The sequence below is a fragment of the Lichenostomus cassidix genome, chromosome 2, assembly GCF_008360975.1.
Source record: "Lichenostomus cassidix isolate B80296 chromosome 2, HeHo_3.0, whole genome shotgun sequence".
NCBI lineage: Eukaryota > Metazoa > Chordata > Aves > Passeriformes > Meliphagidae > Lichenostomus > Lichenostomus cassidix.
In genome coordinates this window covers 7,487,640-7,502,514 of record NC_139482.1, presented here as the reverse complement: position 1 = coordinate 7,502,514, position 14,875 = coordinate 7,487,640, and the positions used below count along the sequence as shown (strand labels likewise).

Here is a 14,875-nt window from a genome sequence, read left to right as displayed (position 1 = left end):
TGGGGCTTGGAGCAAGCTGGGCGAGTGGAAGTTGTCCCTGCCCATGGCAGGGGGGTTAGAACCAGATGGTCTTTAAGGTCCCAAATCAAACTATAATTGTATGATCTCTCCAGTATCATGCAATTCAGGAGGCAGCCAAAACAGCCACCAGACCTTCTGCCTTGAAGAACTCCATGGTCACAAGTGAACAACATTTTTCCAGGAGCATCTCAGTGAGCCCTTCTGTCACAGGCCTTTACTCCCTCACGAGTCCAGCCTTATTTTAGTTTTTTGGCACCTACTTTAAAATACTTTGAAAAGGATGAACTCCCTGTGCATTCATTTGAGCAAGAGACCTGCACAGCAGCTGCAGGAGTTGGCCTCCCCTTCCCAGCCCCAAACCATGGCAGTGACTCCCAAGGGACACTCACCTGGCTACCACAGGGAGCCCCATCCCAGCTGGGAGAAAATGATGGAGCTGTGTTTAATTTCTGCTGATTTGTAGCTGATGTTTTAATTCTTAGGAAATGCAGCAAGTTTGTGCAATCACTGTAGCACTCCTCTGAGATTCAAAAAACCCAATATAATAGCATGCAAGCTACTTAATACGCAAACAATACATAATGGAATAGAGAAAACGTGATTTGCAGCTGAACAAAAACTTTCACCGAGTAAAACTCAGTAAAGCGCTGACCTTTTATATTTTGGGTAGCAATGCATTATTTATAAGACCACATTTTAATTATATACATATACAAAGTACATAATTATCATATGTACTTTGTGTTTGAAAGTTAACCAGAGCAGGCCAGAAGCATCATCACAATCTACAGCCTCTCCTATCACAGACACGCATGAGGACTGTGGCTTTATTGAATATACAATTCATCTGTCCCCATCTGCAGCCCATGAAGGCAGAACATCATCACTGCACAATGTAAGGATTTAAACACTGAGAGATGACTCCAAACTATATATGGGGCAACTCCTGTGGTATTTCATTGTCCAGAGAAGTCACCATTATCTATAGGTGCATTTCTTCACCTTTTGGCTGACAAAACCCACAATCCTCCACACCTCTCACCTGTTTCCAAGACAGGACTCTCAATAAGCTCTCACATATATGCTTTGTTCAATTAGTCCAGCATGTCATGCTTTGTTCTCATGAATTTTGGAGCTACTCTGATGTGCAGTAAAGGCAATTGAGACCTAATTTCATTATTCATCTCAATATGTTCCTGCTGCATTCAGAGAACAGAGTATGGGCCCTCCTGTGGCTAATTTAGCACCTGCAAATCCCCATGATTAAAGCCAAAGGCTGCACAACCCACAGACTGGATCTGCAGGAATATATGCACACGTCAAATCATCCCACTTGCTGAGAATAGTATTTTTTTTCGTTATAAACTTTGTACACCTGCTCCTGACTCAAAAGGAGATCATCATGCTTTAGTTCTCCAAGACCAGGCTGTGTCCCACAACCTTTTCTATGTATATATATGTAATTTTTTAAAATTCCTTTTCACAGAATTTGAGTGGAGTTTTATGGAAATCAATGTACCTGGAGAATGTGGACTATCCTTGGCTTGGAGCTGTTAACACTTACTTTCTCAGCTGCTACACTGATGTTAAACAAACACAAGCTATTTAAGCTAAAATATTTAAGAAGTTCCTAATGAAGCTTTCTTCAGCTAAGCCAACAGAAGATTGACCAAAAAGTCATTCTGCTGTTTCCACTGAAAATGCAGCAACTTCTACAAGTCCAAACCAGACACTTAAATGCAGTAAAATTGAAGACTTTTTGGTCTAAATTTGGAAGCTGCTATTAGAATTGCTTAGCCTTACCAGTTCATTCTTAGCTTGCACTCTTCAAGATGCTTCAGACTTTAGTAATCACTGCTGCAGACAACCAACCCACAACAGGAATTTGCATGTTTACTCTGCCCCCTCCCCTCCATATTTTGTTTCAGATTATAAATTTCAGCATCTTGGAAGACAATGGCAGGAAGATTCTGTACTTAAAGCCACAAAACCACAACACACACTGCTTTCCTGGTACAATAGCAGGACTGTTTTTCTTCAACTGTACAGCCCAGGCTGGAGCTGATCTTGCCAAGTTCAGTTTAGGATTTTTTTTTTTTTAAACCACTGCATATGCATGACTGAATATTTGTTATGCAACCATAACAACTGTCCTTTTCAAGAAAGATTCCTGCATAATGCAAGCACACAGAGTCCAAGGCAAACATGGCTTGATCTTAAAACTTTAATAGTAAAAAAAGTGTAAAACCAAACACACCGCTGAAAACTTATCAGTAAGAATGAGAATTTAAGTGTTCAAATTCAGAATAGTGCAAATTTTCTTCACTCCCCTCCCCACTTCTTCCAAACTTAAATCACTTTGGTTAAGATACTCAGAAGTATTGGCAAAAAATGAACTTTTGACTTACATTTTTGGCTGCATTATTTCTAACACATACAGATTTAGTTTCAGTCTTTACAAATAAATCTTAAATACTTCTCTATCAAATATCCACAGAGATCACTGTCAGCTTCACTTACATCTGGTTTTATAACATTTTGAAATGGGTTTCAAGATGGTTACAAAGCTGTCTCCCCAGCAGGCAACAACTTCTTAAAACAGCTGAGCTGAACCCGTCTGGATCTCTTCAAGTAGTTCTATAAAATTTGATTATTTAGGTTTTGAACATTTGAGGAAGCATCTCATACCAATGAAATTACTCTTGATTTACACCAAAGCAAAGTTAGAATTGGGGTCTGCTCTGCAGTATAGACTTTGTGCTAAACTTTTGTAGCTAGCATTCCCTTAGAAGAGTGAAAACAGCCAGAAGAGCTACCTGGCCTCAACATCTTTTTTGATGGTTCAATCTTTAACTGATGCCTCTAACTAAAACTGAAGCCATGTAAGATTGGAAAAGAACACCAAAAAAAAAAAAGTTGTATAATACAAAAAGGCAAATCCATAAAAGTTTACAAGTACACCATAACCACAAAATTGGAGTATTTCTAAAAATTTGGGTTCAATGTAAGATACAACAAAACTAGCTTTACTAGTTAAATAAATTATTGCTCCATTTGACTCCATGCAGCATTGAAATGAACTCAGAACCCTTTTCTCTTTAATCTCTCATAAGAAATGATCGATATGGAAGAGAACTTGAGGCTCAGACTTACTGTACATTGCACTTCAACTTTTAAGACCTAATACTTGCTATTTAGGTCTCCTGTGGTCTAAGCTATCAAATGAATACGTTGTGCTCACCAGAACTATGTATTAAGAAACACCAAATGTTTAATGCAGTGACATAAGCACTTTTTGTTTTTAAGAAGGCAATCACAGATTGCAAGTTCTATAGGGTTGTGTAAAAACAAGTAGTGATCTCTTTCAGAAACTGAACTGAGAAAACAAGCTGTTTGCTATCCTTCACATACAGTTGAAATCACATTTTAGGCCCAATTCTGTTTCTAATAATTTCAGTCCAAACCATGATTCAAAGGACAGCTCTAGGAGGAAATGGCAAATCAAAGAAGTTTGGGGCACACACTTGATGGCCAAGCAATGACATGCAATGCATGTTTTTTCAGTGACACCAGACATCTGAGATACTTAAGATGTCCTTTGGTGAGACACTAATGCAGGTATCTAATATTAAGCAGAACTACCCACACACACTTAGATTTCTTACTGAATTGTGGCCAGAACTCGATTCTTGCAAATCTAACTGCAAGCCTCAGGAGTAATGAAATTTCCACTCGGAATCTCTTGATAAAGGTTCACGTTTGAACAAGATTGTCTCCAGTGTTCACCTCTCGTGCTGAAGTAATTTAGAAATTCCAAACTAAGGCTTCCAACCTTCTCATCCCTCAAACCCTCTCCACCGTCAAAGACAGAAACTTAATGCAGCATTACAAGTAAGGGCATGATTCCTTCATAAGACTCCTAAAAGCATTAGTGCGATGCCTTTAATCTGTTTCGATCACTCTTATTTTTAAATAACCCTATTTTTTTAAAGATTTGGATAAATACTATTCCTATTAAACCATACTTCATCATTGTTAAGCACCATCGATCTACTTCCTTTGGGCACTGATACAAGAGCTTGTAATTAAATTTCAGTTTCAAGGCTTTAAAAACACGGCAGCTGATTCAATAACTTACAGTGGAATCTAATACTTGGAAAACTGCCACTTAGCCTGAACAGTTGTATGCACTTGGTGTTAAACTCTTCCAGAGAACAGCCATACGCAAATGCTTATGCGGTAAATCAGGGTAAGATTTCAAGATAAGCAGTTAATTTCACTTGGCTATTCTAAGAGTGGATTAATATTTTTTTTTCCCCACAAGTCATTTGTGCAGTGAGCCCATAAAGAGATTATTTCTTCTAAATAATCTTCAGTTTTTAAAAGGAACACATCTTCATAATGTTGCTTTCACACTGGCACCGGGCGCTCTTCCTCAAAGACTTAGTCATTGTGTGGTTTCTCTGGAATACCCTATGGATGAAAAACATCAAACATGTTAGGTTTTAATGCCAACTGATAAGTGACCACATCACGCAGTATTTTCAATTATTAAATAGTCAACTAACTCCAGTTAGGCTGACAATGACCTAGCAAGCATGGCTTCTTATAAAAGCTTAACAAGGACGTGCTCCTTAACTGTGGCCAAAAAAAAAAAAAAAATCACTATGGGTGTTTGCTGCCTCAATCAGTGCATCTGAAAGATCCATCTGCCAATTGCACTGCTTTTTATAAGCCTTTGTTATCTTTCCTCTCGATCTCAGTTTATTTCTTAGTAGAAGGTATGCAGTGCTTCATTTAATGGACATGAATTCAGTTTTAACAGCCCTTTTTCAAACTGTGTTTAACCACAAGTTACTTTATTTTCCAGTCAAAGCCTGGTATCAGAGATGTTCATTTCCTCCTAAGTCCCTTTTCTACTATGGAACCCTGCAGTACGTCACTATAAGAAATTCAACCAACTTTTCTTTGAAACAAAGTTTGTAACGTTCTCTTTCTAAGGTCAAAATGCAAATATATTTTCAAGTACTGAATGCATTCTCAGTTCTCCAGCCTCTAGCGCTAGTAAACAGTAAGATATTTGTGAGGCTCAAGTTCTGAACACCACCCTAATTTGTCAGATGTTGAGAATGATGGTTACAGCTCAAAATGTTACCATCCACTTAACCCAGCTGATGAGCACTGACTGAGCAACTTCAGGTGCCATAATGAGCAGAAAGAGCTGATGGCAGCAGCAGCACCTTCACCTCTGCTTTGCTATAAAAGCTACTAAAAGAAAACACTGACTTTCATCCTCAAGCTGGTAGCAAAAAACCCCCAACAAATCAAACCAAATCCAAAAGTCTCTGCTAACAGCAGGTTTGTTTAAAGGTCACACTGCACTTTGTCACTGCATTTGAGCTACCTTGAAATCCAGGGACTGGAAACCAGCAAGCATCTTCCAGGTAATTTATCAGCATGGAAGAAGATGGCTCAGGCACACTTTTCATTTTACTTCTGATTTATTTCCTAACTTTAAAAGCTAGACAGGGGCTGAGGAAGAAGCAAAGCAACCTTATTCCACTAATTTCCACAGGTGCCACCTTCTACTCTGGACAAGGCCAAAAAATATCTGTTGTTTGATCTGCAGCTGTCACATGCAGCAAATAGCTCAGGGGCTGAAGCACAATATAGCCACAGAAATAACTTTTATTCAAGGATGGGTCAAAAAAATGCTACATTCCATTTTCCTGCCACATCCACAATGGCTGACTAAACAGACTTGATACTTTTGAGTCACCTAATTAGAAGAAAGATGTGGTTGACTGAATTATAGACTTTGCTTTGAATTTCCAGCACTGAATGCTTCATGATGATTTGCAAAATTGTTCCTATGAAAATGCTGCACTTCTCCAAGTTTTTCCTGGCTAAGTAATGTCAATGTAAAACACAAGAGGATACCTCTAAATAATCAGAATAAAAAGCTTTGCCTTGCCAACTTCTCCCTTTCTTTATAATGAAAATTACAAGATTGACAGGAAAGCTGCAGGCAGGATCCAGTCTGATTTTAACTACATGCAGGTGAGATGCCAGGTGAAAAGGAAAAAAGTTCTCTGTGTCTAAATTCATTTTAGCTCTTTCTAGTTTAAGGCTCCCTTCCTTTGCCTTCTAACAGGAGCAGCAGAGCAACTGGAAGCGCTGCATATGCAAGTGTGAAATACAGAACTGTAGCATAAAACTGACTATAATTTTATTTTGAGACTCTGCTGCAATAGCAAAGCTTCAAGAGAATGAAGTTTATGTATGTTTTTCACTTGATGTGAGTGGCAAATTTAAAAAGAGAAATTACACTTTCTCTTCCACCCATTTATGTAGTCCTAAATAAACCCAAATGCAGATTGTATGCACCAGTGGGATTTGAAGGGGAAATAGTGAACTTGTGTTTAAAGAACCTAAAATTTCCTTCCTTCAGTAAAAACTGAAGACACCTAAACCACAGCAGCCTTAGGAAAGTTAAATACTTGAAGGATGTTTTCCAGGATACAGGACTTACACAGCAAAGAAGCCAGAAGTTAAAGCAATACAATAATTATTATTACTATCCATCAGTGTCAAACACTTTTCACAACCAAGCCTTAGGCTGATGTGCAAACACACAGCCAGGGTTTACCCTGCAGTGTGCCACAAGGAAATAATTCCTAAAGAACCTAGCAAACAAGATAGAAATTTGTATTATCCCATATATACTTGAACCATGTCTTAAGTGATCAGAGAGAGAATATTTGATTCTAGAGCAGTGGAATTTGATGCTATATAGGGGTGTTTCCCTATATATATATATATCTTAGAGTATAAATACTTAAGAGAAAGCCCATCAGTGTCTCAGTTTTCCAGCTACCTTAGATGTTAATTCTAAGTAGTGATGGAGCAGGAGCAATGTACTGATTCCAGTCTCATTTAGGCTGCTGCTGGAAAAAGTTAAATACAAAAGATAATCCAACACTTACTAAGACAATACCCACTCTACTGGCAACAAAGGTTGTCTGCTTACAGTTGAGCTCTTAGGAATAAATCTATTTAAGTCTGTCAGTTTGAGTCATACCCTTCAAGGCATAGTTTGTTCTTGGACTAACAACAATGGAAGGCATTTGGATTGTTAAGGAAACTACTAATTATGCAGTAATTACCATAGCCAGCTGGCGTCCTATGTTTCCTACAGTCACTCCTCCTGAGAAAAATATACATGGAAGCCAAGAACGGATGTAAAGGAAATCTGGGGATGTATACCTAGGAAAGAAAAGGAAATAAGTCAGAGACAAGTTACTTTCATCATCTTACAGACTGGTAAGAAGATGCTATAGAACTTTCTCCCTGGACTGAAACAAAGAAGCAGCAACAGAGAAGAAGGAAATTGGGAGACCAAATGAAGTCTGTAAAGTTCATAAGCTTCTAAACCCCCATGTCCTAGCCCGTAAAATTTGGAAATTCACTCTGCTGAGAGCCAGTAAAAGTTCAGTCTTCTGAGCTGTTACAATTTTAACATACATCCCAATTCATCTGCTCCCCACCTTCCACCCCCAGTTCTCAGTCTGGTCATTTGGAACAACTGCACCATCACCTTAGACAAAGGCGATGTCTTCTCATAAGAATGTGCCAAATATGTTAATAACTAAGTTCCAGTTCACATGCACCCATGCCCTTAGCTAACACAGGAGATTCGAAATAGTATTTTAGAAGTTTAACTTACTGATAAACACCATTATATACAAGAAACTGGGTTATCAGAGTTGCTACAAAGGCTATTGTAATTCCAAGTCCGAGCCCACTTCTTGAACGATCGAATGTCCACCAAAGCCCCAGTGATAAGGCTGCCAGAGTCAGGGACAGCTGGACGTTGTTTGCAAAATCTAGTTTCTGGAAAAAGACGTTAAGGACAATCCTTTTAAGTCTGCAGACATCCTGCTGCTGAAAATGAACAAGGGAGAACTCAAACTGAAAGTGAGCACAATTCTCTGTCTTTAAACACAATACATTGAGAATTTGGTTTTCAGACCTGCCAAGCAATCATAGCTCTTGTTGACTCTGACTGAAACATGACTGCAAAGTCAACATAAATTTTTGTCACACTGAGCATCTAGAGAATATACTACATCTTAATATATTTTTATGTATTTTTATCTCAAATAAGCTGGGTAATCCAGCTGACTTAGGTTTTCTGCTCAAACCACCACTATCCACCACACAAAACCCACTCTTATTCTGTGTTTCTCACTAGTGCATCACTAGTTAGCTCTGTTAAATTTTACATGTAGACATGATACAGATTAAAGTAACACAAGTTACACTGCTATACTTGCAGTTATACAAAACATACAATGAAGCTGATCCCTCTTCCCTCCCAGGGGGTTGTGTTACACATCTTGCAGTAACTACTGCAGTGCACAGCAGGTCTCACAGACCTTCTCTGCCAGAAGCACCACCTTTACCTTTGCAACTCCCCCAGAGCTGAGTGGCAGACACAGATCCATGAGCACAGAGTGAGCCCATGGAGCAAGCACTAGCTGAAGGATACAGCACTGGCGTGGTTGATGCCCACGAACACGGCGATGCAGCGCATGACGCTGGCCCACTCCCGCTTGAACTTGTGGGGCTCCCCGAGGTGGCTGTCGATGCAGGGGTACAGCAGGCCAACCACAGCTGCAACAGAAGCAACACCACTTGTACCAGCTGTTACAACAAGATTACTCCAGTATCACTACATTTAGCTTGGCACACAAGTGCTTGAGAAAGCAGTGAGGTGCTCGTCACACTACTGTAAGCCTGATGGAGAAAAGACAATTATTACATGCCCTTTCTACTTTGGAGAAGTACAAGATGTATTCTCTTGGAAGCTTTAAAGCAGAGATATATATTGCATTGTTAAGCTGCCTGGCTTAAAGATCCTTTCATCCAAAGGCATTTTTTATTTGACATCCTGAGCAAACGCTTGTACCAATAAAAGCAAAGCATAATAAAAGTTTTGCGAGGAGTTGTATATGAGTTCATTGCTCACGTGCAGGGCTGACAGTTTTATGAACGTGATTCATCAGCTGTGAATCAGGCCCTGAATTAAATATTTGCCTGGACTTCAAAGTTTCTTGGCAGAGCTGCTTTCTCTCCTTCTGCTGGCCTGTAAGTCAGCCCAGTGCTCCTGTCCATGTCAGATGAATTTTGATAACAAACCAAAGCAGAGCTGAACTTAAACAAGCATGTGCCATCAGTCTGTTTATAGTAGGGAAAAATAACTACTCATACTAATTATCAGACAAAGTTTTTATCTTCATACAGAATTTTTTCAGCCTTATCAGTCGGCAGATTGGTTGCAGAAGAAAAACATAGGCTAGTGTTATCCCAGTTGCTAGTACAAACACCAGATGAATTTCACTCTTCTAAGACTTACAGCTCTGTGTTGTCACCAACCCTGGGGTTAGACATGCTGCTTTTAGTGCATGTAACGTCTGTGTTTATTCATTTCCTTTCCTACTCTCTTTTTTTTTTTTAAGTTCCTTAAACTCTTAAGAGGAATAACTTCTATGTTAAGAAGGCTATGGGACACACTATTCTAAAACAGACGTGTTCTGAAACAGCTGGTGCCTGCTACCAGGACTTTTGCCTTATGGTAACAGCTAAATTCCAAAGTTTAATCCAACTGTGACAGGACTATGAGAACTCTCATTGGGGAATATCCCAGGTCATCCTTTTTACTGCACAGTTCATTATTCATTCAAGTTTGTGGTTTATCATTCATACCCCCTTCACTGTGTGATACAAACAAACTTCACATAACTTCATTAAACAAAAATATGCAAGGGTTGTTTAAAGTATTTTCAATGCAAATTATTAACTATCAGTGGTTCATTTCCTAAAATTTAACTCACTTTTAATTCCCCAATCCTTCAACAAAGCCTTGTTTTGTTTTGACATGAACTGGGGAGGGTTCATGAACGATAATGCACTGGGTACATGCTGGCTGCTGTGACAGCCACACCATGGCCTGAGCCTTCTGTGGCATTGGCCCAGCTGTGGGTAGGGGTGGGCAAGGGGCAAGTGACAGGCAGGTGACAGGCAGGGGCAGCAGGCAGGGTGGGAAGGTTACAGGGGCAGGAGACAGGGAGGTGACAGGGGACGGTTAGGTGACAAGAGCAGCAGGCAAGGGCTGTGGGCGGGCAGGTGACAGGGGACAGACAGGTGACAGGTGCAAGGGGCAGCAAGAAGGAAGTTGACAGGGGTGGGCACCAGGCAGGTTACCTTGGTAGTGGGCAAGGGTGAGCAGGCTGGTGACAGGGGCAGCAGGCAAGGGGCAGCAGGCAGTGGCCAGGCGCATGACAGGGGCCAGGCGGGCGGAGGGCTGGCGAGTGACAGGAGCAGTGGGCAGTGGCCAGGCGGGTGACAGGGGCAGTGGGCAGTCACAGTGGCCAGGCCGGTGACAGGGGTAGGGGCCCGGCCGCTGACAGGGGCAGCGGGCAGGCGGGTGGCAGGGGTGGGGGCAGGCCGGTGAGAGGGGCAGTGGGCAGGGGCCAGGCCGGTGACAGGGGCAGTGGGCAGTGGCCAGGCCGGTGACAGGGGCAGTGGGCAGTGGCCAGGCCGGTGACAGGGACAGACCGGTGACAGGGGCAGTGGGCAGTGGCCCGGCCGGTGACAGGGGCAGTGGCCAGGCCGGTGACAGGGGCAGTGGGCAGTGGCCAGGCCGGTGACAGGGACAGACCGCTGACAGGGGCAGTGGGCAGGCCGGTGACAGGGGCAGTGGGCAGGCCGGTGACAGAGCCAGACGGGTGACAGGGGCAGTGGGCAGGCCGGTGACAGGGACAGTGGGCAGGCCGGTGACAGGGACAGTGGGCACTGGCCAGGCCGGTGACAGGGCCGCGCGCGCCGCCGCACGTGACTTCCTTGTTGTGGCCCAGCCGTGGCCAGTCGCGGCCGCAGCCAATGGCGCGCGCCGCCCGCCACTCACCAGTTCGGCGGCAGCCAATGGGCGGCACGGGGCGGGGAAGCCACGCCCCCAGGCCGACGCGGGGCGGGCGCAGCGCGGGAACGCCGCGCGGGGCTCGCGGGAATGCCGCGAAAAGCCCGCGGTCACCCCGCGCCCCGAGCCCCTTACCCGCGCTGCCAGCCCGGGAAACAAAAACCCCCGCTTCACCCGCGCTCCGAGCGCACCGGCTCAAAACCGGCCCCGGGACACGCGGAAACGCGCGGGCAGCTCTCGAGCGTGGCTAGAGCTGGGCGCGCATCCTTCCAAAAGCCCGAGTTCGCATCACTCGCTGTGTGATGGAAGAGCTGGTTTCCCACTCTGGCACCCGCTCCCACGCGCACGGGTCACGCACTCAGCCCCACCGCCGCTCCTCCTCCACGAGAGGATGAGGAAAAAACAAAAATCACTCGTGGAGATCAGCAACTCACCTGCTGCTGTGCCGCAGCACGGGGGCACCCACCAGGCGGAGGAGAAGAGAGTGGAAATCACCTCGTCGGGGAACAAAGTCACATTCCGCTGGATCTGCAGCAAGTTCAGCACCAGGGCCATGAAAGCACCCACGACGAAGAGCACCACGCTCCTCTGCACCAGGTGCTGACTCCAGTTCAAGGTGCTGCTGTTGCTGCTTCCGCTGCTTCTGCTGCTGGTGCTGCTGCTGGCGCTGGAGGTGCTGGGGCTGCGAGCGCCGCGACCCACCAGCGCCAGCGAGGGGCTAGACACGGAGGAGCTCAGCATCTCGCCCACCTTGGCGGCCAGTCCCGCCGCCGTGTCCCCAAGCTGGGTCCTGTGCCTTCCTCCGGCAGTGCAGGAACAGCTCCAGGCGCAGCTCTCCAACCTGGGCATTGGCTTCTCCGGAGTCCTGAAACACAAGCACAGACACACGCTAGTAAAGCTCCCAACAGCGGGTCAGGCCGGGCGCCTTTCTCTGCGCCGACACACATCGCCGCTCTCCAGCACCCACCGGGCTCCAGAGGCGCCGGTGGATGCGGAGTGACCCAACCCACCCGAGCGGCCCGGGGGCTGCGCCGCCTCGTCCCCACGGGAGACACGGATCCCCGCCCGCGACCCCCGTCAGGTCCCGCGGGGACGGGGTTCGCTCCCCTACCCGGACCCATCCAACCTCCGCCCCCGGCCCCTCCGTCCCCTCCAGCCATCCGGGGCGCGGGTCCGGCCGCCCGCTCACCTCGGGGTGGGGGGGAAGCCGCACCAGCCGCCGCTCCGCCTTTTCCCTACCGGCTGCGCGCCGCCGGCCCGCGCCCCGGGTAAGGTTTATAAGCCCCGAGCCGCGGATGTCACGTTACCCGCCGCCGACCTACCCGCGGCCGCAGGCAGCGCCGGGCCCGCCGCTCCGCTGCGCGCCGCCGCCCCGCCCGATCCCTCCCCGCCGGGCGGGGCGAGCGCCGGGCGCGGGAGCCGCCGCGCCAGCCCCGGGCGGCCGCGGCCCCGGTCGGGTGAGGCGGCGCAGCCAATGGCGGGCGGGCGGCTGATATGACGTGCGGGACACACCACCCGCCTCCCGGGCCGGCCGCTCCGCCCGCACCGCGGCGGCGGCGGCGGAAGGCTCCGTGCGGGGCCGTGGGGACGCGGCGGGCGGCGGGAGCGCGCGGGGAAGGCGCGCCGCCCCCGGGCGGGAAGGGCAGGGCGGCGGAGGGATGGAGGTGCTGGCGGTGGGGACGCTGTCACAGAAGCATGGAATGGTCAAGATTGGAAGTGACCTATGGAGTCCAGCTGTCAACCCAGCGCCACCACTGTAGCCCTTAAACCACTAAGACACATCACCCGGGTCCAGACGCCTCTAGATCATCTGCACAGTGACTCCACCACCTCCCTGGGCTACCCTCGTTTTTCCCACTATCCCAATGCCTGATAACCCTAAAAGTATTTGTTTCTTTTTTCTAATATCTGATTGGAATCCCCCGTGTCTCAGCTTAGGGCCACATGTCAGTGGCCTCTGCAGCCCAGCCTTTGTGTGCTTGCCCAGCCCTCTGCTTGTCCCTTTGGGAGAGGGCAGTTAGTAATGGGAAGGTTGAAGGCGTCTGCTGTGGTGTCTGCTGAAGATGAAGCGATCACTGATCCCTGTCATCATCCTAAAATGGTGTAAGGGGATCCTGCCAAGCCCATGACTGTGTACGATGATGGTGCCAAAGCCAGACGCTGCATCAGCGACCAGCCATGGGGTGACTGGAGGATCCCAGGCTCCTGACTGTCCCCTGACAGCCTGAGCAGCTGCTCTGCCAGCACTGGCAAAGGTCACAAACCTCCCAGACTAAAATCATGAAATACCAGTTAAATACAAGTTCACCCTCTGGACTCTGCAAGGGGAAGAAGCCTATCAGGGATGGTTAACTGTGAGCTGTACATTATGTTAGAGTTCAGCACCAAAAGATGAGCACACAGAGCAGGACTCAGCTGCCAGGCTTCCTTTTTAAGATGCTGGTTCTCCAGGACACATGGGAGGCTGGTGTATGCAGTAGGGAAAACGGGGCTTCTTGTTTATGTGTTGGCCTCACAGCAGCCAGCAGGTCTTCTTTTCACGTGAGGTATGCCTTCATTGCACTTGGAAAGAAATATAGGACCCAGTGGCTTCTCAAGTGATGGATTGTTAGCCATGCCCATGATGGGCAGAATGATGGTCCAGGATCAGTGTTCAGTGGTGGTGCAATGATGGTTCCAGCTGTCTTTCATTAATGTGTTAAATGTAGCAAATAACATACATTAAATCAATTAAAGCTATGGAAAGAAGCAAGTCTTCTCAGCACATCATGAAGAGTAAAATTAATCTGGGATATGGCTATCCCTTCTGATCTCTGCTCATTTTTAGCTGGGATGGAAAGAGTTAGCAGAGCTGATCCTGCTGAGCAATGTGCCTTTGGAAAACATACTGGACAGATTGTTAGTGCCACTGTTGGAACTGACAGATGAGCCCAGTATTTTTCTCTTAATGCCAACTGGGATCACCCCAGTAATGTCTTGCAGACTTTACTGCTGAACCAATGTAATTGGTGATTATAAATACTCAGTTTCCATTGCTGTTTATTCTACTGAAACAGCTTTTGGTTTTAGTTTCATGTGCTAAAATTGTTATGATTCTTCTGTCAGATTTCTTAAGACACAATATATTTCCCTTTCTTTGTTTGTTTTTGGGTTTTTTTCTGACCCAGTTGGACCTGCACTATAAGTTTGAGTTAACTATTTTGAGAGAAAACAGCCTTAATATATATTCAGCTTTGTATGGGTTCCTCTGCAGAAACGTTTGATTTGTTTCAGGAAATCACATGCAGACATAACACTTCCCCTCATGGCAACTGTGTACGAGCTTTGAATTGACACAGACAATTTATCTGCATCCCCAGGCTGCAAGCAACACCTTCTGCAGCTCTAAATAAGGGCTAGAACTCATTCCCTGGGAAATATTCTTTATTGGTGCATCACTTTGAGATTTATCAACAGGACTGTGGATCAGAGATAAAATGATTCATCTTTGTAGGAAATCTCTTTCTGGACTTGGCCTATGGGAAACAAATATAATTTGTCCTCGCTTGTGCTGCATCTCTATTTGAAAAAAACTTTCTGTATTTAAATTCTCCTCCTGCATCTTGCCTGTATTCTCAGTGTCTGGGCAGAGTTTAAATTCCCTTGTGCTACATCTGCTAGTTTTCCTTCCTGAAAGAGCCTCTCAAGCATTTTTTTTTTATCTTGTGTTTTTCCTTTCCTCATGGGTATGTCTCTTTTGCTACTTCCTGCAGAATATTTTATTTAAATGTTTTATATAATTTTTTTCATATTCATGATAGCATGTGGTTGTGCCCTTCTTTCTTCCTGGCTTCTTTCAGACGGCAGAGACCAACTTCTGAGAGGGTAAAACTT

The 14,875-nt window shown here is 45.7% G+C and overlaps 1 protein-coding gene across 2 annotated transcripts; it reads right to left on the bottom strand.

The window, feature by feature from the left end:
• Positions 1-2,227: 2,227 nt before the first annotated feature.
• On the bottom strand, positions 2,228-12,399 carry INSIG1 (insulin induced gene 1). Of its 2 annotated transcripts, none has more exons than XM_085050265.1 (6): positions 12,325-12,399; positions 11,437-11,867; positions 8,573-8,697; positions 7,748-7,914; positions 7,188-7,287; positions 2,228-4,494 (listed from the first exon to the last, which is right to left on the bottom strand). In XM_085050265.1, exons 2-6 carry the CDS (start codon positions 11,849-11,851, stop codon positions 4,465-4,467), a joined length of 837 nt encoding a protein of 278 aa, XP_084906391.1. In that variant the 5' UTR covers positions 11,852-11,867; positions 12,325-12,399; the 3' UTR covers positions 2,228-4,464. The 2 variants fall into 2 exon arrangements, with proteins under 2 accessions (XP_084906391.1, XP_084906390.1); XM_085050264.1 differs by having other exon boundaries at positions 12,192-12,332.
• Positions 12,400-14,875: the final 2,476 nt, after the last annotated feature.